General features: G+C 37.6%; 1 protein-coding gene across 3 annotated transcripts; it reads left to right on the top strand.

The window, feature by feature from the left end:
- Positions 1–1650: 1650 nt before the first annotated feature.
- Positions 1651–22772, top strand: LOC136250700 (corrinoid adenosyltransferase MMAB-like). 3 transcript variants are annotated; one of them, XM_066042929.1, is made up of 9 exons: positions 1651–1799; positions 2890–2951; positions 13542–13635; positions 14925–14982; positions 15152–15199; positions 19112–19184; positions 19865–19962; positions 20015–20075; positions 22559–22772. In XM_066042929.1, the coding sequence occupies exons 1-8, from the start codon at positions 1717–1719 to the stop codon at positions 20042–20044; spliced, it is 546 nt and encodes a 181-aa protein (XP_065899001.1). In that variant the 5' UTR covers positions 1651–1716; the 3' UTR covers positions 20045–20075; positions 22559–22772. The 3 variants fall into 3 exon arrangements, with proteins under 3 accessions (XP_065899001.1, XP_065898999.1, XP_065899000.1); XM_066042927.1 differs by having other exon boundaries at positions 20011–20075; XM_066042928.1 differs by lacking the exon at positions 15152–15199 and having other exon boundaries at positions 20011–20075.
- Positions 22773–24146: the final 1374 nt, after the last annotated feature.

The raw sequence follows: 24146 nt of genomic DNA, 5'->3' as shown, positions 1-24146 counted from the left end.
GTAAAGTCTGGTGATTTGTGCTACATTTTTGGACCCTTAGCCAGTGTATTTTCTGTCAGTTGAACATTGCGAATTAAACAGAAAACCTCTTTCTGGAATATGTAATGCAAGTGCACGTGTGAGGGGGTATACAAGTCATGTGTGAATGTGTATGCAATTCTATGCTAAGTGTAGGCTACCTTGCCCCCACCCTCCCAATGTGATTTCCCTGACTAAATGGCAGACCATGGTCGGGGGCAGAAATCAAGATGTGAACTGTTATTTGCACACAGTTTTGTGATGGTGGTATGCACATAGTTTTGTGATGGTGGTATGCACATAGTTTTTTTTTCAGGCAGGCTATAAAAGGTGCCTGTCTGATTTTTTCACTTGGGTAGTGGTGTAGCTACCATTGAGGCAACCGAGGCAGTTGCCTCGGTAAAAAATACTCAATCAACAATTCAGGCTGAGCAGGCCTGAGTTTTGGTGGCCCGAATTTTCTACTCAAACGTTACTAGACAGCATTACTTTACCACACATGATAGAGTGCTGGAGCCCACAGTGACACGTCTGGCATTGGCTGGACCACTTTTCAGCTCCTTGAATTCGTATGAAAAAGATCAAGATACTCTAATAGAGCAGTCATCGTAATATACTCTAATAGAGCATTCAAGACATTGTTCTCATTACACTGCTTGGGCTAAATCATTAACATTAAATTTTATATTGTCTTTTCAAAAGTTCCAGTGAGTCAACAACTGCATGGCATTGCATATTGATCATGCATATTATGTATTAGCAGTTTCAATCAAAAAAATTAATAGCCTCCACGTGCCATTTCAAATTATATATTTTCAAAATTTCCTTGAAGGAGCATGCTCCCAGACTCCCTAGCTTGATATGCTTAGAGTACAATTAAACTAGTCTAGTAATTGAAGCATGGTATACTGTAGCATTAACTATGCTGGAGCATTACTTGACATGTAGAAACACGTTCAGAGTCTTTTAAACAGTTTCTTCCATCCAACCAGAGAGTCAACCTGTAAATACTGTACCGCCCATACTTGAAAGTGTTTGTGAGTCAGTTGAGTCAGAAGCATATTGTACCTTTTCAATTAGGTCAATGTATAAACTTTGCCTCAGTAAAAAAATTTTCCTGGCTACGCCACTGCTTGGGTGCAGTGATTCCTAAATTAATTGCATTGTGCAGGCCCCCAGTCTCATAGGGAGCAGACTTGAGAGGTGGAGCTATGTGAAGTTTGAAGCAATGCAACCCGGCGGACACGGAAAATTTCAGATATTAAAATAAATGGCACTCTGAGATACTATTTCTACTGTGTTGATACTGAGCTATTCAGGTAAACCAAATAACGTTTTAAATACAAAAATTAATGTGCAGTGATTGTTCTATTAGGGTAAGCCAGTTTCAGAAACCGCCCTTGCATGCTGTATGTAATAATTAGTATTAGGTTTACAGGTAAGGAGCCTGTAAAGCCTGATCTTTACAAAAATTATAGCCTATAATTCAACATAAAAACTATACAGATTATAATACAATAAAGTAGACCAGCTACAGTCAAGTAGTCATTCAACGAGGGAGCATTGACTACGTGATGAGGAAGGTTAGTCCACGCTTTTAAGTTGTTAAATGCATCACGTGATTGGCGTGTACGTAACCGTTATTATTAGCTGATTTAAAACAATTGTGGGATTCGGTTATTAAAAGGTAAAGAAGACATGGCGTTCTGTACGACGAAGTTACGGATGACCTATTATGTAAACAACACTGCGTGTCGCGTATTCTTCCGATATTGTAAAAGGTTGTTATTGTATGTTATTGGTATGTACGTCATTGGGTAGTTGTTGGGGGTTGATGCATCCGCACAGGCACTTACTACTGTAGGTCGATCTGCAATGAACCATCAAAGCCACTGCCAAGCCATTGAACAGAAAAAATTATACCCACAATCGAAACTGAACACTTGTCGCAGAGAAAGTAATTGTAATTTGTAAACGGATAACTAATTAATGACATAAGATAAAACAGTACATAATAAACAAAAAAAAATTATCTTAAATATGGGCCTCAGCGATTGCGACCTGCACAGCAATCAGTGCCTCAGCAATGGGACAGCGCAAACTGGACCCAAATACTGATTTTCAGTGGAGCCCTGTGAGCAAAAGAAGAAGGAGTACAAAACACAAATACATCTATAGATACCAGGGGCGGATCTAGAAATTTTCAGAGGTGGTTTCAGGTTCTCTGGAATTGCAACTTCAGCCTAGCTGCATGTTGAAGACAAAAAACAAAAAAAAAATCACTGGTTTTGAATGCTTTGAAGGTGATTTCAAAGGCAAAAGTATGAAGTTTTGCCAATAGAAAAGGCATAATATAATACAGTATGTATAACTCTTTGTAATTTTTATCACCCAGACGAATCGTAGGGACGCGCGCTATTTCAGAGGGGGGTTTCTGGAAACCCCTGAAACCGCCCCTGGATACAACACCAAAAGTAATTATACATGCACACACACAAAACCAATACAGTATAGGTACGACACACATTAGGCGCTATCAAAAATAATTCGTGTTATTGCACATTAATTTCGACTTCTAAACTGATGCTTAATCTGGGACTTGAATACAATACTCTTTTCCATTGTTGCTGCTTACCTTCCATTTTGTGCAGTGAACTCTTCACCTGATGATATCTCCAATCGCCCTGTATATTACTGCTGGGGTTCACTGTACCATTAAATTATGCTCAAGTGCCGGTCAGTGTAAATTGTTTATTTTAATTGCTGTCCCAAATGTTCAGTTGCTTGCTAGCTTAGTTACTTGAAAGGATGGCAGATCGACGTATAAGTATGTACACCATTACTGAATATTATGACATGATATTGATGTAGGGAGTTCACATCTGAAGATGCCAGTACCCAGTTGAAAGTATATACAAGAACTGGAGACAAAGGTACTTGGTATATGCCTCTACATTGTTTGCATGCCAAAGTCAACTACAGAAAATTTGTTTACTGTATGTATTATGGTGTTAGTGTATTATTATTATTATTAATTAAATAGTGTGCAAAACCTCTAAAGAGTGTGAATGCACTACACAAATTACAATGATACAGTGCATGGTAAGTGCAAAAATACAAAAGTGTGATGTGTGATTACTTAAAATACAATTATAGTGCATGATTATGTAGTGTAGTCTTAAACAGAAGATTTATTAACTAACTCATGATTAAGCTGTTCCAAAGTCGAATTGTTGATGGAAAAAATGAGTACAGATGGCTGTTTATTCTGGAGTAGGGTAGTTGATAGGTGAAATTGTGATGCCGTGTGTTAGAGTTACTTGGGACGAGGTAATGGCTGGGAATAGATACTAAATTATGAATTATTTTGTACATCATCGTCACTTTTAGGGTGGATCTTCTTGACTAACTCTGCCATTCTAAATCATTTATAAGACCAGTTACACTTGTATTCCATGAATAGTCATTTTTAACAAATCTAGCTACACGTCTTTGAACTTTTCAATCTTGTTGATGTCTTTATGAGTATGCGGATCCCATATTGTGCATCCATATTCTATAACTGGTACCACTAAAGATTTATAACATGAGCCTTTGATGAGGAGGGCAGTTTTTTAAATTTCTGTGTAAAAAGCCCAGTGTATTGCTTGCCTTTTTAGTAATATTTGAAATATGCTCTGTCCACTGCAATTTTTCATTTATAGTTATCCCTAAATATTTTACCAACGATACTTCTTTTAATAATCTTTGATTCCATATTGTAGGTGGTGACTATAGGGGAGAGTTTATTTGTTATCCGTAAAAATTCACATTTGCATTTGTCAAAGTTAAAATGAAGTTGCTAATCTTTGGACCATTTTATGAGATTGTTTATGTCATTTTGCAAGAGGGTACAGTCTTCATGAGAGATTATTCTGCGGTACAGTAAAATGCCATCAGCATATAATCTAATCTTTGAGGTAACATTTAGGGTTATATCATTTACAAAACATGGAAAAAGAAGGGGGGCTAGTACAGTTCCTTGGGGTACACCTGATGTCACATTTGGAGGGTAACTGCTAGTTCCATCTATGATTACTTTTTGTTGTCTGTTAGAAAGATAATGTTTTATCCATAGCAAAAGCGGGCCTCTAATTCCGTAGTAAGACAGTTTGTTGCAGAGTCTATTATGTGGTACCCTGTCGAAGGCTTTGGAAAAATCAAGGAAAATACAATCAATCTGGCTGTTATCATTTAAACAGTTAACAAAATCATCTATAGTCATGATTAGTTGAGTTTCACATGACTTTCCAACTTGAAAACCATGTTGTTCTTCTCTTAGGATGTTATGTTCTTTAAGATGAGAAAAGATACAGGTATATACAACATGTTCTAAAATTTTGCTACAGATAGATGTTAAATAAACTGGTCGGTAGTTACATGTTTTAGTGCGGTCACCTTTCTTAAATATTGGAACGATGTTTGCGGATTTCCATTCTGCAGGTAGTACACCCTGCTGTAAAGAGGATTGAAAAATCAAAGTTAGGATTGGTGCAATCTCATGTGAGAGCTCCTTTAAGAAATATGCGGGGATTCCATCTGGTCCAGTGGATTTAGATTGTGTAAAAGGTTAGCAACTCCATTTATGAAACTGATATATGGGGTATTTCAGGAAAGGGTGAGTCATTCATTTAGGCAGTGACAACAAGTCTTCTTGAGTAAAAATTGATGTAAAATATCATTAAAAGCATTGGATTTTTGATGGCTGTCTGTTAGGGTCTTATTATTAGTGTTAATTGGAGGTATGCTGCATTGATCTTTCTTTTTATTTTTATAAATGACCAAAGCCTTTTTGTTACTTGTCCATTTCCACTATCAAGAAAACTGTTGATGTAGTTATTATAAGCCTTTTGACATTCTTTTTGACATTCCTTTTTAAGTTGATAGTACAGTTGCCAATCCTCTGGGTAATGAGAGAGTCTTGCTCTGTTGTAGCATCGTTGCTTTTGTCTTGAAAGACGCCTTATAAAAGTGGATATCCAGGGGTAGCTGTTATTTGTGGAAATTGACTTTGTAGGTATCAAATTAAGGCAATCATCACACAAAGATTTAAAATTGTTCCATAGGATGCTTACAGGTTGATCAGATCTATAATTTACGAGGAGAGAGTCAGAAAATTGTTGAATTTTTTCCCTAATAGAATCGAAATTTGCTTTCCGCCACAGAAAAATCTTTCTTGTCCCAGGTGGTTTGATCTTAGCAGATATGTCTGATACTATTAAAACAACCTCATGATCACTGATACCTGGGATTACTGTGCATTTTGTTACAAGGGAAGGCCAATTTGTTACAAAAATGTCCAGTATATTATCTTTTCTAGTGGGGGAATCAACAAGTTGTGATAAGATATGATCAAGTAGAGTGTCAATGAATTTTTCACAGAGTCCATACAGATTCCAATCTATGTTTGGTAAATTTAGATCACCTGCCAGCCAGATTACTTAGTTTGGATTAGATAGTATAGTAGAGCTTAATGTAGAGCAGAGCTCCTCTAAATATTCATAGTTGGTATTGGGTGGTGTGTAAGCCGATATTAAAATAACAATGATTCTTAAGATGGATACGACATGCTACAATTTCACTGGAGGTTGAGAGTGTGATTTCTTCACAGATGAAAGTAGATTTACATGCTATGAAAACTCCTCCATTACTATCATCTCTATCCCGTCTGAAAGTGGTAAATGTAGGAGGGAAAATCTCACTACTGTAGATGTTAGGAGACAGCCAAAGCCAAGATTCTGTACCAGCTATAAAATCTGGGTTATGATCGTTAATCATATTTTAAAAGCTTGCTTTTTTAGCGAGTACACTTTGGCCGTTAACAATTATTAATTTGAAGGGTGAACAATCTGCACTCTTGTTAATAATTACATAATTATCCTTTTGTATTACAGACAAGCCATTTACAAGCACAGGGCATTTATTTGGGCTACCTATTATTATTGGAGGCATCTGTAGAAGAGGGGTGGCTTGTCTCCATGTTTGTAGTGCAGTTGTTGGGTTGTACAGTGATAATCTGACCCTTACGAGTGATCAGGTTTATCTCACCGCCATTTCTGTGTCTGTGCAATTCTGATCTGAGTGACTTTTGGTAGAGCCTTTCCTGGTAAGAGAGGTCTGGTGTAATATAGACTTTGCAAAACTTTTCATTTTTAGCTTTACGAAGGAGTTTTGCCCTGGATAGGATTTGCTTCTTGGCATTTAGATTTTTAACTACCACCTTCAAAAGACACTCACCAGATTCATTTGCACGACCTATATGAACAGTGCTTGTAACTTCAAGGCCCTCAACACTAAGTTCCTCCGCTACGGAGAGAATAAACTTTTTGTCTTGCTCGTGCTTTGCAGTGAGGTCAGTATCTTCTGGTTCAGGGATTTTGTGAAAGATTAGGTTCATCTTCCGGCGCTCATGATCTTTGTATTCATCTACTAGTCTTAATTAAGGCCATTTGTCCCAGAAGTTCAGATCGAGTATTACAATTCAATGGCACTTTTCTTCCCTCCCAGTTGGAAGTTAAATTGTTGATGTTGCTTGTTAACTTTGCAAGTTGGTTTTCCATGGTCTGAAGCCTACACTCTACATTATCTTTGAGATGCATTGATTCTGACTGTAAAATCTCTTGTATATTTGCCTCACAGGTCTTGCAAAACCGGTGTAGTGACTTAAATTGTTTTATGGCTTTTAACATGTTTGGAGATATCGACTGACAATCACAACATAGCCACAACTTACATTTCTTACACTGTACCAGAGTGTCAGAATCTGCCTTACAGTTTTGACATTCGTTTTCGTAGGCCTGATCAGCAATCTCTTCAGGAGTGCCGTTGTCATCTTTTGTAACTTTTTTCGTGGCATCGTATGGCCCAGATCGCTTCTTCTTTCTGTTACGATACTTCGTCATCCTGAGTTCTAATTGATGCCTGTAAAGTAGAAGGAAAACAGCGGAAACAAACACAAAGTTGGCCCGCCTCTTCAGGCACCGTTCTATGTATTAGAATAGCGATAATACAAAACCACGGTACAAGGTTTGCAGCTTAGATATAATAATGAAGTAGTTAATCATTTAATTTACTTTGTAGCTAGTTACATTTTGATGGAAACAGACTTAAGAATTAAGCCATGACAAATTGTGGTTAGTTGACTTTGCTCAAGTTATGCTTCCTTAGCATGCATACGACTGTAACAACTTTATAAAGATGAATATGAAATATATTTAACTAAATAGTTTGTTTGTATTATTGCAAAACAAAGTTAACTAAGCTAAAATAATCAGCCCCATGATTTGTTATTTCTACAAGTATACAAAAAATTTGAATTTTCAATAAAAGTAGGGACTGTAGCACATCAATAAAAAGTACTGAAACAAGCTGGAGTAGTGCACGATACTAAATCACAGTAAAACAATAAGAAGTGTTATATATACTATATCCCTACTGTGCTTGGTGTGTACTTGTTTGTTAACTTTTTTGTAGAATAAAATTATTATGACTGGTGAACCCACGCATGCCGCATCAAAAGAAAGAAATGGTGCCGCACGCCCCGGCTACCAATTATCGTCTGAAAAGTGAAGTATCCATTATGCTTTGTTGTTAGCTATGTTCAACTCATTACATAGCATTACAAATCAAGAACTGTTCTAAAGGCACCTTTGCAATCAAAGTAGTCACTATGAAAAATATGGACAATTTCTGTTACAAAGGGAAGCCACCACATGCTACCGCCAAATTGACACCTTTTGCTGTCAGCAAAGTTGAATAGGACACAAAGGAGGACACCGTGAAGAATGCATTGTATGTACTGTGATGTGCCAAAAAGCACCTGTACATGCCCGGCTAGCGCGACGCCGAACAGTGGAAAAATCAAGCCCGTAACCTTGGTTGTTATTGAGTTACACTTGTCTAAAGTCAGTTAGTCAGTCAGTCAGTAGAAAATTCCGTTTAATAAGTTTTTCCGTAGCAACTTGTTGATTGATCTGAAGGGTTATTTGGGCTTAGTTTTACCTAACCACATTGTCGTCAGGGAAAAGTGAGGCTGTTTTTTGGATGATGTGTTTTCATGGGCCACTTTTGTGGTCCCTACTATACAGTACTATCATCTGTATGATATGTTGATCAGTTACCATAACTTTCCATATATGTGACCCAGTCTGAGAAAACCAATCTTATCGCCCATGTCAGCAGATTCGATTTTTCACCCAGGACACACAGCTACATGAATAAACTATCTAATTCCACATTTAAAATCAGCTAGACTTGAGTAGTCTGGTTTTGCTGGCTGCTTTTCCCAAGCCCAGTGGCAATCCGTACGTGTGGTGTGGGGCCTTAAAGGAGCTCTGGTCAGCCTGGGAATGACTGTATGTGGCTGTACAACTCTGGTGTTGAATAAATACCTCTGCTGTGAATTTCCTTTCATTTTAGCCAGTTTTGAGACCTCAATGGCTCAAAACTTGGCCTTATTCATCCCTTGGCCTTCCTTTTCAATTTTTGAACACCATCTTACCCACCTTCCAGGGCCCCCGCCTCCCACCCAATTTGTAGCTCATCTGATACAGTCAACCTCGGTTTAAAAACTATCTAAAATGGCGGGAAACTTAGTTGTTGGCTACTTGCACAGTGGATGCTCTGGAAGGTAAGGGATTGGTGTAAAACGTGTGAAAATTTGGTACACATAGCTTCAACCATTGGCGAGCTACAACACACTAAATACTTAAAACCGGCATTTCTCGATATTTTTAAATAGGCGATAAGTTCGGTTTTGTCAGACTGGGTCACATATAGGGGATAGTATTAACTGGGCGCTTGGTGTTTAAAAGTATAGCGCAGCATCAGTTTGTTGTTGTTGACCTCCAGGTCACTACTTACAGTATACTAGTGGACAAAAAATCCATAAAATATAAGTTTGGCAGCCTTACAGCAACAGCCAAATAATTATGTAGTACAAAAGCAGAACTCAATAGTTTATGTACTAAATTCATTCATCCCCAAATCTGTGATGTACCCTTACAAAAAGTTTCTATTGTTATAGGCCTAATACAAGCATGTATCAAACGGTACAGTCGTACCGTTTAAGTAGGAATCTAGGTGAAATTTTTGCACGCCACCCAAAATTCTGCCTTTAAAAATCATCCTAGAGATATCTTACGAGACGAAAATCACCTTTACGGAATAGTACTAGTCCATATAATACATAAAATAGCATTAAATACAACAAAACGCTTACAGGTGGCCAGATACAGAACTTTTAAAAATCGCCAAAAACTTGAATTTTAGACTGACTGCCTGACCACAGTCGCAAGCCTAGAGGCCAAACGAAGCAGTGCACGGCCACCATTTTATGCCCATAGTAACAAACTCACCAGTGGGTTGTGCCTTTTGGGGTTCCAACCAGGGGCGTAGCTAGCCAGACGGTGGTGGGGGGGCAGGCATCCCCCACAAAACTCGACATTGTTCATAATTGCACAAAAGGCTAATGACCCAATGATGGGCTAGCCAACATACGGTGTTGTATTATTACAGCTTATGTAACTAGCTACATAACTACTTCATTACTGATTGCTACAAGTTATCACTTATCAATGAAGTATTTTCGTCGAGCATCATCGCATGTGCCACAACTGTACTCCAACAAATTCGCCCACAATCCAGTAGAACTATGTGTCACAGTTACTCATAGTCTGTGCTGCAGTCCTAGCACACTGGCATAGTATGACGAGCTCACTCACTTCAGCTGCGAAATTCAAATGCCACATATTCGCACGGAATCCCAACTCTACACCTTTCCTGTTAGAATTTTTAAGCTTGTGACTGATCATCTGACTGACTGACAAAGTGAAAAAATTAAACTGGCATGCCACTACACTGTAACTTCTGATTAACTCGGGAAAATAAAGTTGGTCCATTTAACACTATATCACCTCGTAGGTTTGTAGCATCATTGCATATCACTTGTCACTTCTGAGTTGCGACTCTTGCGAAGTCACTTTGAGCGGGCCCGTCATCTGTCTTTTTAGGTTCGAAAAATGCACTATCATGTGAGTAGTGTAGGCTAAATATAGAATTGTGTCTAATATTTTTGTTCGGTGAAGGCAAGTGTCTATACTGGGGAAACCCCTGGCATACCTTATTTTTAGTGCATCGTTTTATTAATTGCTTGTAACGTGCAAGAAATCATCGTATTATTATCACCATTCACAAACGAGTTGAATGTTGTGTGCACTCGCGTAGTAGCGCACAAACAGTAATTTGGGATGCGTGTCAGTTACTGGAAAGCTTGAGACGGAAGTTTTAAAAAAACATCACTTAGTGACGGGGGGGCAAATGCCTCCCCTTGCCCACCCTTGGCTACGCCACTAGTTCCGACGAGTGTGTGCCCTCTGCGCCTTGTCTTTTCTTTTATCTTCAATCAGGCTGCTTGTCTTCTTCATCCAACTAAACCATATCAAGGCATTAATTTTCCATATCAACACTTTCTTTAAGCAGCATAATAGACGCCACAAGATTATTTAAGGCGCTTAGACTATGCTACTGTATGGAGGCATAGATTATATATTCCATACCGATATAATCTTTTACGGAGGTACTGGTACTAGATAGCTTTCACGATAGGTCACAAGATCATGCCCATTCTTCTTTTTACACATTATCGATTTATCGATTGAAACCATGATGACACACCCCTTTTGCGCTAGCTGTATTTCAGTTACCACACACTTTCAAGTTGGAAGGCTGACTCAAGATACTCTAATAATCGATCGAAATCACGCCGCACATCTTTGCAAGTTGACTCAAGATACTCTAATACAGCAGTCACCTTAATAGAACAGTCACATGTTTATAGCTAGCTGTATGCCTTAACAAAAAAAACTAAACAAACTAGTATATTAAAATTATAAATTTAAAAATGAAGTACATTAGGAATCCAAGCGATAAAAAGTAGTGAAACAAGAGTCGACGATTTACAGCATAGCTCGATGGGAATCCGTACTTTGGCATTGAACACAAAATAATTGCTATACCATGCCAAAGTAGGGATTTCCCACCAAGCTATGCTGTAATAGCTACTATTGTTCATCTCTTGTTTTACTAGTTTTTATCGCTTGGATTCCTACTTCATTTTTTAAATTTATAATTTTAATATACTAGTATATTGTTTTATGTCTTGTGAACTGCCTACTGCAGGCAGTGAGATGGTTACAGGCCTGCTTAAAGCTGTTATTTTAAGATCTAAGATGGCTACAGGCCTGTATAGTTCACCTAAATGTGCCACAAGCCTGTTATGATTTATAAACACTCTCATTCTATAAAATTGTTGTGAAAGAAATGCATAGCCCTGTTACATGTACATTTTGTGGATAATTTTCATTTAAGTGATTTTGTATATTAGCAGACCCGTGACTTCCTTCAATCTATACAATAGGCTTGTGTTACATTTTAGACAAAAACTGGTGTGAAATGTTGAAATTAAGTAATAGTTAGAGACGTAGCACGAGAATCTTTGTGATTTTAAAATGTAATTATTTTCTATGTGCTGTGACAGGCCTGTAGAAATTTATTTATTTTGGTATGTAAATGCTTAGGTCTGATACAGGCCCGTAAACATATTGCTGCACTGCAATACATATCGATATGGCGATATATCTATACAGCAAATAAGTATCACGATATGATACTGTGCTTAGAAAATATCGATATGTATATATCAAAGTTTTGTAGTAGAACAGTCAGTGATTGCTCTATTACTGTAACAGTTATCTCCTTCTTAGAGATACTCTATTACCTGTGCTATAAAGTGCAGCATTTACGAGAAGCCATATATATAAGTGCTGCTGTTATGGGTAAAAATATTCTTACCCGGGTCTTCTGAAATCAGTAGCTGGTTACACTTTAAGTACTGCACCACTAAGCAGTAAACAATCTGCTGTATATACTAGTCATCTTGACTGAAACTCATCAAAATGCAGAGTAATCCGGACAAACCTTTGTGGGAGCATGCATTAAAATGTTTGTGGTATCTAATTGTCTGGGTAGTGTAATAGATGCAGGTATCTGGGTAGAGATGTGCTTTGTAACAGCACCTCTGTTTTCTCCATGCTAATAAATTATATCAGAACACATGTACATTAGCTGACTGTCACATCTGTTCAGTACATCTGTAGTTTATAATTTGTATATGTAGTGAATGTAGAATTGGTATCAACTCTTTAAGGTACAGATATTGTTACAACAATTTGCTGATATGCCAGTCATAACTAGCCATGACCACTTCTTTATAGTATCGTGATACAGTATCGTATCGAACAGTTTTTTTTATTGGTGGTGATATGTGATACACAAAATTCACTGTATCGTAGAACACTAATGTATTGACTGTAGGGATCTGGGAAACTGGCTGTTAGTGATTAAACAATTACAATAATCAGTAGTCACCATAGCAACAAAATGCATGTATATATCAGGTACAGGCCTGTAAGAAACTGTTTTACAGGATGTACTAGAGCACATGACTGTGACAGGCCACACCTTACAGTCTACTTGCCACAATACTATTGTCAAACATGTAGCAATTGTCTAGGGCAGTATATCTACAGCAAGTAGAAGGTAAAATTAGGAATTTAAGTTCGATTCAAGGCTGTAGGGATTAAATGTTCACTAGTATATCTGCAGGTGTAGGCGACCTCCCTTTGTTTCTTTACTTTTTCTCCCTTAAAATTGCTAATTTTTCCTTATACTTGCTGGTTTACTTTTTTGGTAACATTGTTAAGGGAAGTAGAATTTGAAGAAAACAGGAATGGAAAGCGGGAACAGGAACAACCTACAGAAAATGGTCATCATGTAATACAGGTTGGATTTTACAACACAATGTTTTTTTGTAGCATTGTTTGGATCCTTTTGCTAAAACAATTGAAACACTCTCATAGAGCAGTCACTAGATTAATATACTCTAATAAAACAGTCAAGAATGTTTTGTCAGCTATCCTACTAGGGACCCACATTGACGGCCTGTGAATTTAGCCATCATAAATTAGGTATATAGACTAGCTAAATCATCAATAATGAAAGTTAGCTACTCCTTTGAAACCACAAACTTTTAAAAATATTAATGCTGATTAAAAGTGAGATTCACAAAGTACTCTAGCAATTGAATTATTTCTCTATGTGTTGCTACTAAGACCAACACATTTCTCTATGTGTTGCTGCTAAGAAGCGTACAAGTGAATTTACCCCCTCCCACTAGTGTACTCTCTGTACTCTTGTGATATTTTTGGTCAGACTTCCATGATCCCTAATATATAGTACATATAGTACTGCATGATACAGTACTGCGACAGGCTATCAATATACGTGAATTTTGGAAAGCTGTAACTCGCTGAAAACTGGACTAATCTTTTTGTTAAGGGTTCCCACACTATTAAAACAAGCCTTGTGCAATGTTATAGATTTTTTTTTTGTATGCTTTTTATCCATTTGCACATACTTGTACATAGGAATGTCAAGCAATTTCGCTGGCAAGCGTTTACCAAAGGATCATATCATATTTGAAGCTCTAGGGACCAATGACCAGCTCAGTTCTACAATTGGGTAAGAGTGCTTGTTGATCTGAAGTTATTGATGTGTGTATATACATGTGCTGTATGTATACCAATTTCAATGGATGAACAGTGATGATATTATCATCCACCTTAATCCTCGTGTTTAATTGTTACAGATTCTTGAATGGGAGTCTGCCCTGGCTTTACATACGCTCTACTGTGATTGCAATTTCATTTTAAGCGTGAACACTTCTAATGCAAATAGTTTTGTTGCTTATGCACTATTACATAATATGACAAATAAACAGTACCTAATCTTATAAGCTGGGTGCTATCAAGGTTGTCTTTGCTTGGAGCTTCTGTTTTGTGTGCTTATCTGCTTTAGTTTCTAATATTCACGGCACCATCAGCATGCATAACATGCAGCTTTGTAAATTTGAATATCGTGTATTTGTTCACCAATCCTGTTCATTGCATGCCCTTGCTGTTTTACCCAATTATCAATTACTGGGAAGTGAATGGCCATTCCACTTTATTTTCAGGTATGTTCTATCCACTTTACAGTGTTACAAAGAGCGGTAACCATTGTAATCAATCAGTTACTATGGAAATTACAGACAGTTCTTATCACAACCAGCTGCACTGAGCCACCACGCATTACCGCAAATCAACACTGACACAGTAGTGGAGAAAGAAATGGGACACAAAGGGTGATGCATTGCACTGTAGCTGCTGTGGTTGCGAAAAGGCATGTCTTGGGCCAAAGCAACATCAAATAGTGAAAATGTCAAGCCCGTAGCATTAACCATAGTTGGATTTATGCTTGGCCAAAGGCATCAGTTAGTTATTTAAGTTAGTTATTTAGGGCCACAAAAGGTTAGTTAGTTACTAAGTATGTTAGTAGATAATTCTGTTAAATGAAATTTTTGAAAATTCCATGAAAACTTGTTGGGATTGCTCTGAAGGCCTTTTTGGACTTGGTTATGCCTAAGTCAAGCTGTATAAAGTGAGGTTGGTTTTTAGGTGATATTTTTGGGCAAGAAGCCCATCCTCCATGTTGAGTCGAAGGCAAAGTGAACGCCAAGACCCAGGAGGGATTCACGCCGATTCAACTGCTATTTTTATTGGCTCACATAAGACTGGTGAAAATACATACATTTTGTACACTTTTTTACGACATAATCATATCACGTGCACATAATTATTAATGACATCATAATTATTAATAGTGTTCAAGTCCTGCTCATAGTGTAAATCATTCACTAGTTTTGACACATGTTCCCTATTGTACAGTGCTACCATAGCAGTTAATGTGAAGTATTGTGTTATGTTGGTTAGGGTAGCTCGAGAGTTTTGTGAAGGTGTTATTGACACAACTGATAGCAGATTACAAGAGGTATTGTCAGTACGTACATATACGTATGAGTCTGTTTTTAACTGTGGTTGTGTTATTATTTTGTGGTGTAATTATACAACCAAGTGCTAAAAATAATACGAAACACGGTTAAAATTACGTCATAAATAAATAAATAATAATTATTATTATTATATTTGTTACTGTGCAGAAATCAAAAAGATTGTTGTGCACAGGTGTGATCATAATGAATGTTCAGGTTAGTACAAAACTCATCTAAGGTAGGGGAGTGAATTACAAAGGGGGGGAGTGTGTTCCAGAGTCTGATTGTAGAAGGGAAAAATGAAAATTTATACTGTAAGTATCAATCATAGTGTCAAGCTGTTTATAATATCCTTCCCTTGATGGACGATGATTAGGTATAAACTGAAATCATTTGTGGGTATACTTAGATTGCCGTTAATTATCTTATACATTGTAGTTATCTTAGACTTGTTTCTTCTTTCTTCGAGGGTAGGTAAATTTAATGATGACAAGAATGATGTCATCATTAAATTTACCTACCCTCGAAGAAAGAAAAAACAAGTCTAAGATAACTACAATGTATAAGATAATTAATAATTAATATTTGAGTAGAGATTTCCAACCTACCGATTTGTCACATATATATTTGGTAATCAAATTACACCCTTTCAACAAGTGTTTCACGAGCTGCTGTTCTAATATGTAGTAGCCAATGCTTCGTACTTCGTAATGCACTTTACCGAGTTGAATTACATCCAGTATTTAATGAAATACGTGAAATCAAAGTTTGAGAAATAAAATTCCCCAATGGGAGCCCATACAGAAATTCTGTACGACGTAATGTATGGGAAAACACGGGATTTTACAGCACCACTTGAAGTCAAATGTTGTCGGGTTTTCCGCGAGTTTCTGTGACCTGTAAGGCTGAAAGAAGTACTCCTAGGCAAAGTAGATACGCTGATTCTGATTTTCGGTTTTCTGATGAAAAGATGTTTTGTGGTGGTCAACGACAAAATTTTGTCTTGTGAAAGGGTATAGCACCAACTAGGACACTTCAGAATTCTGCGTTACAACTATCCTTGCGTTCAAGACATCCATCCACATCAATCCAAGTATAGTTTGAAAGTGAGCAGTTTATTGTGTTGCGCGGAATTGCTTTGTTGCGCGGAATTGCTTTATAGCATGCAAGGTGATGCATAACTTTTGAAAAAGCAGTGTTTGACAATTTTTACCAACCGTGTAAGGCTTCACAACTACCTGTTGTGATGTTCTGATATGCACACTACTGTTATTGTCCATTTTGTTGCAGCTGCATGACTGTAATTCTATTCAGAGACAGTTTATTGTTTCTCTTTGTTGTACAATGATGTCATCATATTATATAATAATTAATCTCTTCTGTACTTTTAGTGTGGCAAATAAAGTGAAGTAGTATCAAAAAATTGCTGCCTTACAATAATATTGAAGAGTAGTGGTCATATATGTCAGAATCCAATTGTTATATTTTGCAAAGTAATTGTTAATTGTGCCCTGTAATGTCAAAGGTCACTCTGTAATACAATGTCACTAGTTAATCATTTGTAAATATGTGTGGGGTACACCTCTATGTAATTTGATTTACAGAACTCATGTTATTCTTAGCAAATTACTGACTCAAACATTAAACATTACAAGTGGCCATTCTACAAAGAGTGGTCACTCTTGAGAGGTCTTACCTAGCTCATGCATTTTACTACATTAAGTGGTTTATGTGGTGAAATTTCATGTCATTAGGAGATTCATATTCAAATTTATGGCACTTTGGATATTGTGCTTGGTGCCATGCTAATGTACAGAAAAGTCCTAAAAATGTCGTACACAAAAATCACCGCTCTGCTGAATTCTTTTGCGTGTATCTTTTGGCAGGAGCCACCGATTGAGGTGCGGTTTGCACTAAAATGATTCTAATAGATAACACAATATTTGCCATACCAAAGAATTTAAGGAATGTAAATTTTTTAATTTGGTTGGAAATCTCTAGTTTGAGAAAACTACGAGGTCTAGAGACATAAACTAACCGGGGATCGATTCACCTGTGAACGAAGGCACAAACGTATAATCGTTGCGCCCGTTCGTGCTGATGACTTGACCATACGTGTAATTCTATATAACGCCCAGTACCACACCCTTGCTTAATTACAGATTGCGCGAAGGAGAGATTAGCAAATGTCCGTGAAGTGACTTCAGGAGAGCGAGAGGCCACTTTACACGTAAACAAGAAGATTGCAAGTAAGTTTTTATGTTTGTAACGTCTCAAGTCTCCATGCCAGCTGCCAGTCACATAAAAATTTAATGCAACATATGCCACGCTCTTTACAATATGAAATACAAGTAAACAATCTTGTCTTGTGTAGCTGGCATGGCGAACTTCCTTTGTGTTGGTGTCAGGCAATTCAATACATGCTTAATCTTTTTTTCCTTTACCTGGCTTAGCTACTAGGTTCTGGCTGGCCTGGCTGGCCTGGCTGTCTTCCTTTATCTGGTTCATCTGGCTTGCATACTCCTGCAATATTGTGTAGCTATCTCCTGCAAGTTGTGTATGCATAATTATAGTGTGTCACCCGTCACTATGCCATTGCTACACCACTGATGAACCTTATTTAGCTCTAGTTGATGTTGATACTTTACTGTATATTGGCTAATAATTTTTATCTGTTGATGTTGCCTATAATGTATTGCTGCATACAATACTGCAATAATGCATAGTTCTCTCCTGTACGTTTTGTATACATAATTACGTGTACACATCACTGTGCCATTACCACACCAATGATGTACTGGCACTTAGCTACTGGTGACCTTTAGTTACGATGCCACTATTGTGTTGTATCTGTCACTACTGTGACATATTGAGTTGATTTGGGGATCGTGCCTTTACCACCTAATAGCCTCACCAGGGGGCTGTCACGTTGGTGTATGTACTTGGTTGTATGTGACGCGGTCCTAGTAATAATAATAATAATACTAATTGTAATAGAGTGTAGTCGCAGCTGCTGTATACTGCACATTTACAATTGCTACAGTGGTAGTCTTGGATCAGGGAATCACAGCTGGACATATACTGTATAGCTTTTTTTCTTTCCACTTGTACATGGAGACCACTTGGGAAACCCTTCGGCTAGTGCTGGCATCAGGGATTCTATCTATTTATTTATTTTATATACTACACCTGGGGTACGTACAACCAAATACAATCACCAATGAGACAACCTACTACTAGGGCGTGTATAAACAGTACATGGTGGAAAAGATGCACATACAATTCTAGAAGAATTGACTAGCACATAAACATACTTGATATATTGCTATGCATGTGTGACTGTTCTGTTAGGTTGACTGCTGCATTAGAGTATCTTGAGTTGGCATCACACCTACCAAGGGGTTTAGTCACTACTCCTTATTTTCGCCGTGCTATCATTATAAATACAACTATATCAATAAGGGGGTGAGGTAATCATATCCGATCAAATAGAGTGGTCTCCACGCTCGATTATTACTAGTCAACCTATATTGTTAATGGGCATGGTCTCAAAGTTACAGGTGTCCAGTACCTTTTACAGTAGTGTAAGAGTTTTAACACATCTAAAAATACTACTCATGAAAAATATTGATTCCAAAAATTAGTGCCTCAATATGGTTTGTTGCATGAAGAAGACGATGACCAGGCTGATTGAAGAAAGACAAGACACACGAGGGCACACACTTGTCGGAACCCCAAAATGCACATTCCACTGGTGAGTTTGTTATTGTGGCGTAAAATGGTGACCGTGTGCTGCTTCGTTTGGCCTCCAGCCTTGCAACTGTGGTCATGGCAGATGAAAATTTGAGTTTTGGCGATTTAAAAAAAAATCTATATCTGGTCGCCTGTAAGTGTTTTCTTGTTTGTAATACTGCATTTGATGTTAGATGGACTAATACTATTCTGTATCGGTACGTAAAATGTCTCTAAATTGATTTTAAATGTAGCATTTTAGGTGGTGCACGTCATTTTAGGGGCAATCCCAACTTGAACAGTACTATACGTACATACTCAGTTGTCTGCTTTGTTAATTTCTATGTTGTATGTGTTTGATTTCATTGACATTTAAAAGCTTGCACATGTCCACAGATTCAGTGTATTTTACAAGATGTGGGTTCTCACATAGCTACTCCTCGAGATGTTTCCACTGAAGCTAAACGAGGTAAAGTACATATCATTCACTGCAAACACTGTAACTGGAGACTTGCATCTGTTTACCTACTTTATGTAGGCAGTGTGTTTCCACACATATTGTGTTAGTGATGCCACGATATATCGTATATTGTGATAATAATGATAAAAGCATTTCAGGATAGAGAAAAAGGCTATATCGTGACACAAAAACACAAAATATTTAGTGAAAAGTGACTGGATATTTGCAAAATATGAGGATATTTCTCTGGCATCATGTGGTGATGCATAAAATACAAGTGTCAACTATCATTATTATAAGCATAATACATTGACTGAATAAAATTTGTTGTCCTGTGAAAACATTAACCTAATTATTCAATTCATTTAATATATCGTGACTACCATGATGTAAATTCCATCATGAATATTCGTGATGATCATGATATTAAAATTGTGGCACCACTATACGTATACAGCAGGAGTTGGTTTCACTGACTCTGGCCCAGACCCAAAGTAGGTGTGATTCAATGCACCATCAGACATGGATATCTTATAGCTTGGTTGTGACCCAACCCAGTTTCAATCATAATTTGCGATATATGGAACGTAATTTGGAATCTTCATTATGAAGTTACCATAGATTGATATGTGATGTTTCTGATGAATGTAATATAGATTGATATGTGATGTTTCTGATGAATGTAACAGCACAGACTACCTTTAATGAGGCACACGTGGATAACTTAGAAAAGTGGATTGATGAAATGAGTGAAAATCTTCCGCCATTGACCAACTTTATTTTACCAGTTTGTTATATAGTGTATTTGTTATTGTGTGTAATGATCAGTGCATAGTCAGGTGGAAAAGCAGCATCACTGCTACACCTAGCAAGAACAGTGTGTCGAGAAACTGAAAGAAGGTGATCACTTAAATATTTGCTATGTAATCTATGATGATTAAAAGTCTTTTAAACTAGGTATGCCTCCAAAGCTGGCTATGGCCAGCTGTGAGTGCATACCTAGTTTGCTGAAATTGTTTTCCAAAAATTGTGTGTGTTTGTTTCTACAGTATGTCTGTCCACTCCCATACTTGTGTGGAAAAATTGCTTTATGGTTGAATGTTGAAAGCAGAAACAGCCAGTGTTGCTCTATAGACCCTGTATTGCTTACAGGAAGATAACAATTCTTTCTCTTTGTATTTTGGTGGAGGATATCAAGCAGTTTGACTATATTGAGCATAATTGGCATATTAGCTGAAATGATCAAGGTTTTTTGGTATTTGCATACTCTCTATAATGATCGAGTACTCACGAACACTAGCTACCTTGTAGTCATACCCATCTAACATGTTTTATGCTGACTTTGAGCAATTTACAGCTTTTTCCAATAATAACAATGATATGCACACTGTATTGGTGTTACTGTTCCTGACAAGAGGTTATGTCAATCAAACCCTATAGCCTTCATTGTGTCACTCCCTGATGGCAAATGCATCATGTGAGCTGGATCATGTGTTCTTGATGAATACTGAGTACCAATTTTACTATCCGAGTACCAAAATTCTTAATAAGTACTCAGTATTTGCTTCAGCCCTAATAGGGATAAATTTTGTGGATTGGATGTCAGAGGAGCTGTAACTTCACATATTTTGTATAAAGTAGATTGTGATACTTTAATAAACCAATGCATATCAAATTAATTTTATACTCAGGGAAGAGGTGGATTAGACACTCGTAGTAGAGCAGTGAAAGTACAATTTTATTAGAGCATTGATTGGGCACAACTAAGCATAATTGGACCATAATGTGGAAAATTTTGGAGGATTGCTCAAAAACAAAAAGGATAGTCCCTTTCCTACAAGTACAAAAATGATGAACTAGCTCCAAGGCTTTTAGAGGCTTTTTGTAAGAAAACACTATAGACAAGTTACAAAACAGTTAATAAGTGCTGTATGTCTCTAACTGAATTAAATTAGAGCATAGCGTTAACTGAGTACCGGTTTTTAAAAGTACAATATCAACTTAGACTACTATCTATAAATAGTTTTGTTTTATAGGTAATCCTTTCTCCTGTTCAGTATGTACACTCATGCTCTAAAATGGGAAACAGTACAATTGCTGGGCTGAATTGGCTACCACTTAACTAGCTAACCACCAAGACAGTGACATTGTTCCTTTGACACAAGTTTAACCAATATCCGATGTTTAGTCTGAGCTTTCTGTGCTACAAATGGGCACCTTTTGTTTACATGCATGTATGCACGCACGCACACACGCACATAACCTTGACCATTGAAGTAAAGCCATCCACTGGACGATGCTTCCCACTATTGGTAGTGGACCAAACCATGACTACCTCTTCCTCCCTCTTGGATGTGTTGTTTGACACTTGTGTCTGACGATGTCCTGTCTCCTTTGAAATTCATGGTGGCAAGTTTCACAAATAGACCATTCAGAAAGAGCAATGTTCTAGTGTTCTGTACCCTTTTTAATCCTTCCTGGCACACATCTCTCCACACGTTTCTGTTTTTGGCAAGGCATTGCCAATCAGCCTCAGCAATACTGAACCTCTGCCTCACTTTTGTCTCTCCAATGGAGCTTGGCTCTGTGCTCAGGTTGAGGCTGTGGTAACCAAAGTCTCTTAGGTATCCTAACATCATTCTTGTTGTGTGAAGCCAATGCAAACGTCTAACAGATAACAAATCTTTCATAGATGTCTCCATTCCAAACATAGTTCTTATTTGGGGGGAAATGCGTGCGCGCGCGCGCGCGCACACACACACACACACACACACACACACACACACACACACACACACACACACAAGCCTCTGGCAGCATTGTGAAAAACACAGTTATTGCTGCTCAGCAAACCAGAATTGTTATGCCTGTGCACCACTCGGGCACTTGAGTCTGTCTTGTGTAGGCAAATCCTCCTGGGGAGGACTAGTAACCCACAGGAGGACTGTCCAGGTATCATAGAATCTGAAGTTGCCAACACGGCTAAGTGAGACAAGGACAGTTGGGAATTTGCTTTCCCCAGGTATCCATTGATGTTACAGCCGGGTGGCAGGCCACCAGATCCCCATTATACATGTCAATTTGACTAAAGTTCCATGCTCAAGGAAACAATAGCAATAGTAACTTGGCATCAATCCTGGAACCTTCCAATTACTAGGCCGACTTTTTCTATGCTCCCCCCCTTCTCTCACCGCAGAACAGTTAATAACACACCTATTCAGTTTGTATTGTGCAGACGTTCATATGTATGTTTGTTTGTACTGTATGTATGTTTGTACTGAATGTACAGTATGTACTGTCTATGCAGTATGTACAGTGTAATTTAATTAGGTAAAGCATTATTGTGGCTACTGTTTTATGTGTGTGTGTGTATGTTTGTGTAGGGTTACACCTTTGGTTCGTGATGGTCAAGTGGAACTGAGTGTAGCAAAGTACCTAAACCGACTAAGTGATTTTCTGTTCGTTGCTGCAAGGCATGTATCTCACCAACAAGGATACACTGAAGACATTTATTTACGGAAAAACTAGTAGTTTCATTATGTACACATTGTATATGTAGCTTTCTGTTCCATGTGTTATTAAGTCATTTCTACAGTATGTTTATACTGTATGCGGCTAGCTGTACTTGTGAGTAGCTGGGTTACGAGCTGTAAATGGATTTATGTAAACATGGTTCTGTGGTTGACTGACATCTTAGCATTTGACTTTGGTCACACTGTCACAGTGGTGCATACTATAGTCTATCATCTGCAAAGTTGGTTCACCACAGGTGTTCCACAAACTTAATTCAACATTTCTACTTTCACCATATACCCCACCTGTGGAACTCTCTACCTACAGTGGATTTAGCAGCTCAAATAAATTCTATCAAGCACAAATTGTACATCTATAATTTATGTGGAATCACTTCATACAAGAGTCCAATGACAACGATGTACATACCTTCCACTATCTCTGTCCCTGTAGCCACTGTGTTAGAACAACAAAACCTCCACTTTATGACAAACTACCATAACTTTACCTCCACACTATTCCTATAAGAAACCAATCAGTTCTGTAACTAATTAATTCAATAATTTTATGCTAGTGTACTTTAAGTTTTGTAGTTAATTAATTTATGTTAGTGTAATTTAGCCCTTGGCAGGACTTGCCATTGGCTTTCAGTACTTACGCATTGTAAAACATTAATAATAGGCAGTGGTTACTGAACCAAAAGTCGGTTCAATAAGCTGGACTCGCTATTGAACCGACAGTCAAACTTGGACAAAGAAAAAGGTCACTAAACAAAAAAATATCTCGGCCTGGGCTCGAACCCTGGACTATTGGAACTATAGGTAGTGTGCTACCACTGCTAGCTACCCACTACTACTTTTCTACCTTATAAATGTTACTCATGTAGTAGTCTCACTATAATTATAGTAAGAAGAACATAACCTAAAGGTGGAGAAGAAATCAAAGCTGAACTCAACCCTAACCTAATGCTACTTTTCGCATCCCCTAAAGTTGAATGCTTGGGGAAACTACTAGATGTGTCCCCTAAAGTCTAATGCTTGGGGCAACTACTAGACGCAAAAATTAAAACCTTTCGGTTCAGCTAACTACTTCCTTAATAATAAGTGCAATGCATATAGCTATATGTGCAGGGTTATGCATGGAAGCCAGGTAAAGGAAGAACATATATATATAGTGCTTGAGAGAAAGGAATTGGTGTTACAACTTTTCATCTTTTGTCAAATTCATGTGATGCAGATGGTGATTCAAGGAGATCAGTACAGAAGATCTAGACACCATATCATGTGGCTTTTATAGTACTTGTATGGAAATAGCTTGGAGAAATAGATCTGTTGTGATGGATGTGGCATGATATGTGTAGTAGTTCTGCAACAAAAGTGTACAAGCATAAAGAGGAGAGTGCCAAAGGTGTTTTATTGAGATACCGATGTTCACTTCTTTTTTTTTTCGATATCTTAA

This window comes from Dysidea avara, chromosome 3, assembly GCF_963678975.1.
Source record: "Dysidea avara chromosome 3, odDysAvar1.4, whole genome shotgun sequence".
Taxonomy (NCBI): Eukaryota; Metazoa; Porifera; class Demospongiae; order Dictyoceratida; family Dysideidae; genus Dysidea; species Dysidea avara.
The sequence above is the reverse complement of the archived record's forward strand: the minus strand, read 5'-3'. Positions and strand labels throughout refer to the sequence as shown.

Excerpts from the sequence above, each read along its gene's own strand:
- LOC136250700 (XM_066042927.1), top strand. The coding sequence starts at position 1,717 with ATGGCGTTCTGTACGACGAAGTTACGGATGACCTATTATGTAAACAAC. Across the intron at positions 13,636-14,924 it reads CAGCTCAGTTCTACAATTGG|GGTAGCTCGAGAGTTTTGTG; the intron begins GTAAGAGTGCTT and ends TATGTTGGTTAG. Across the intron at positions 14,983-15,151 it reads CTGATAGCAGATTACAAGAG|AAATCAAAAAGATTGTTGTG; the intron begins GTATTGTCAGTA and ends GTTACTGTGCAG.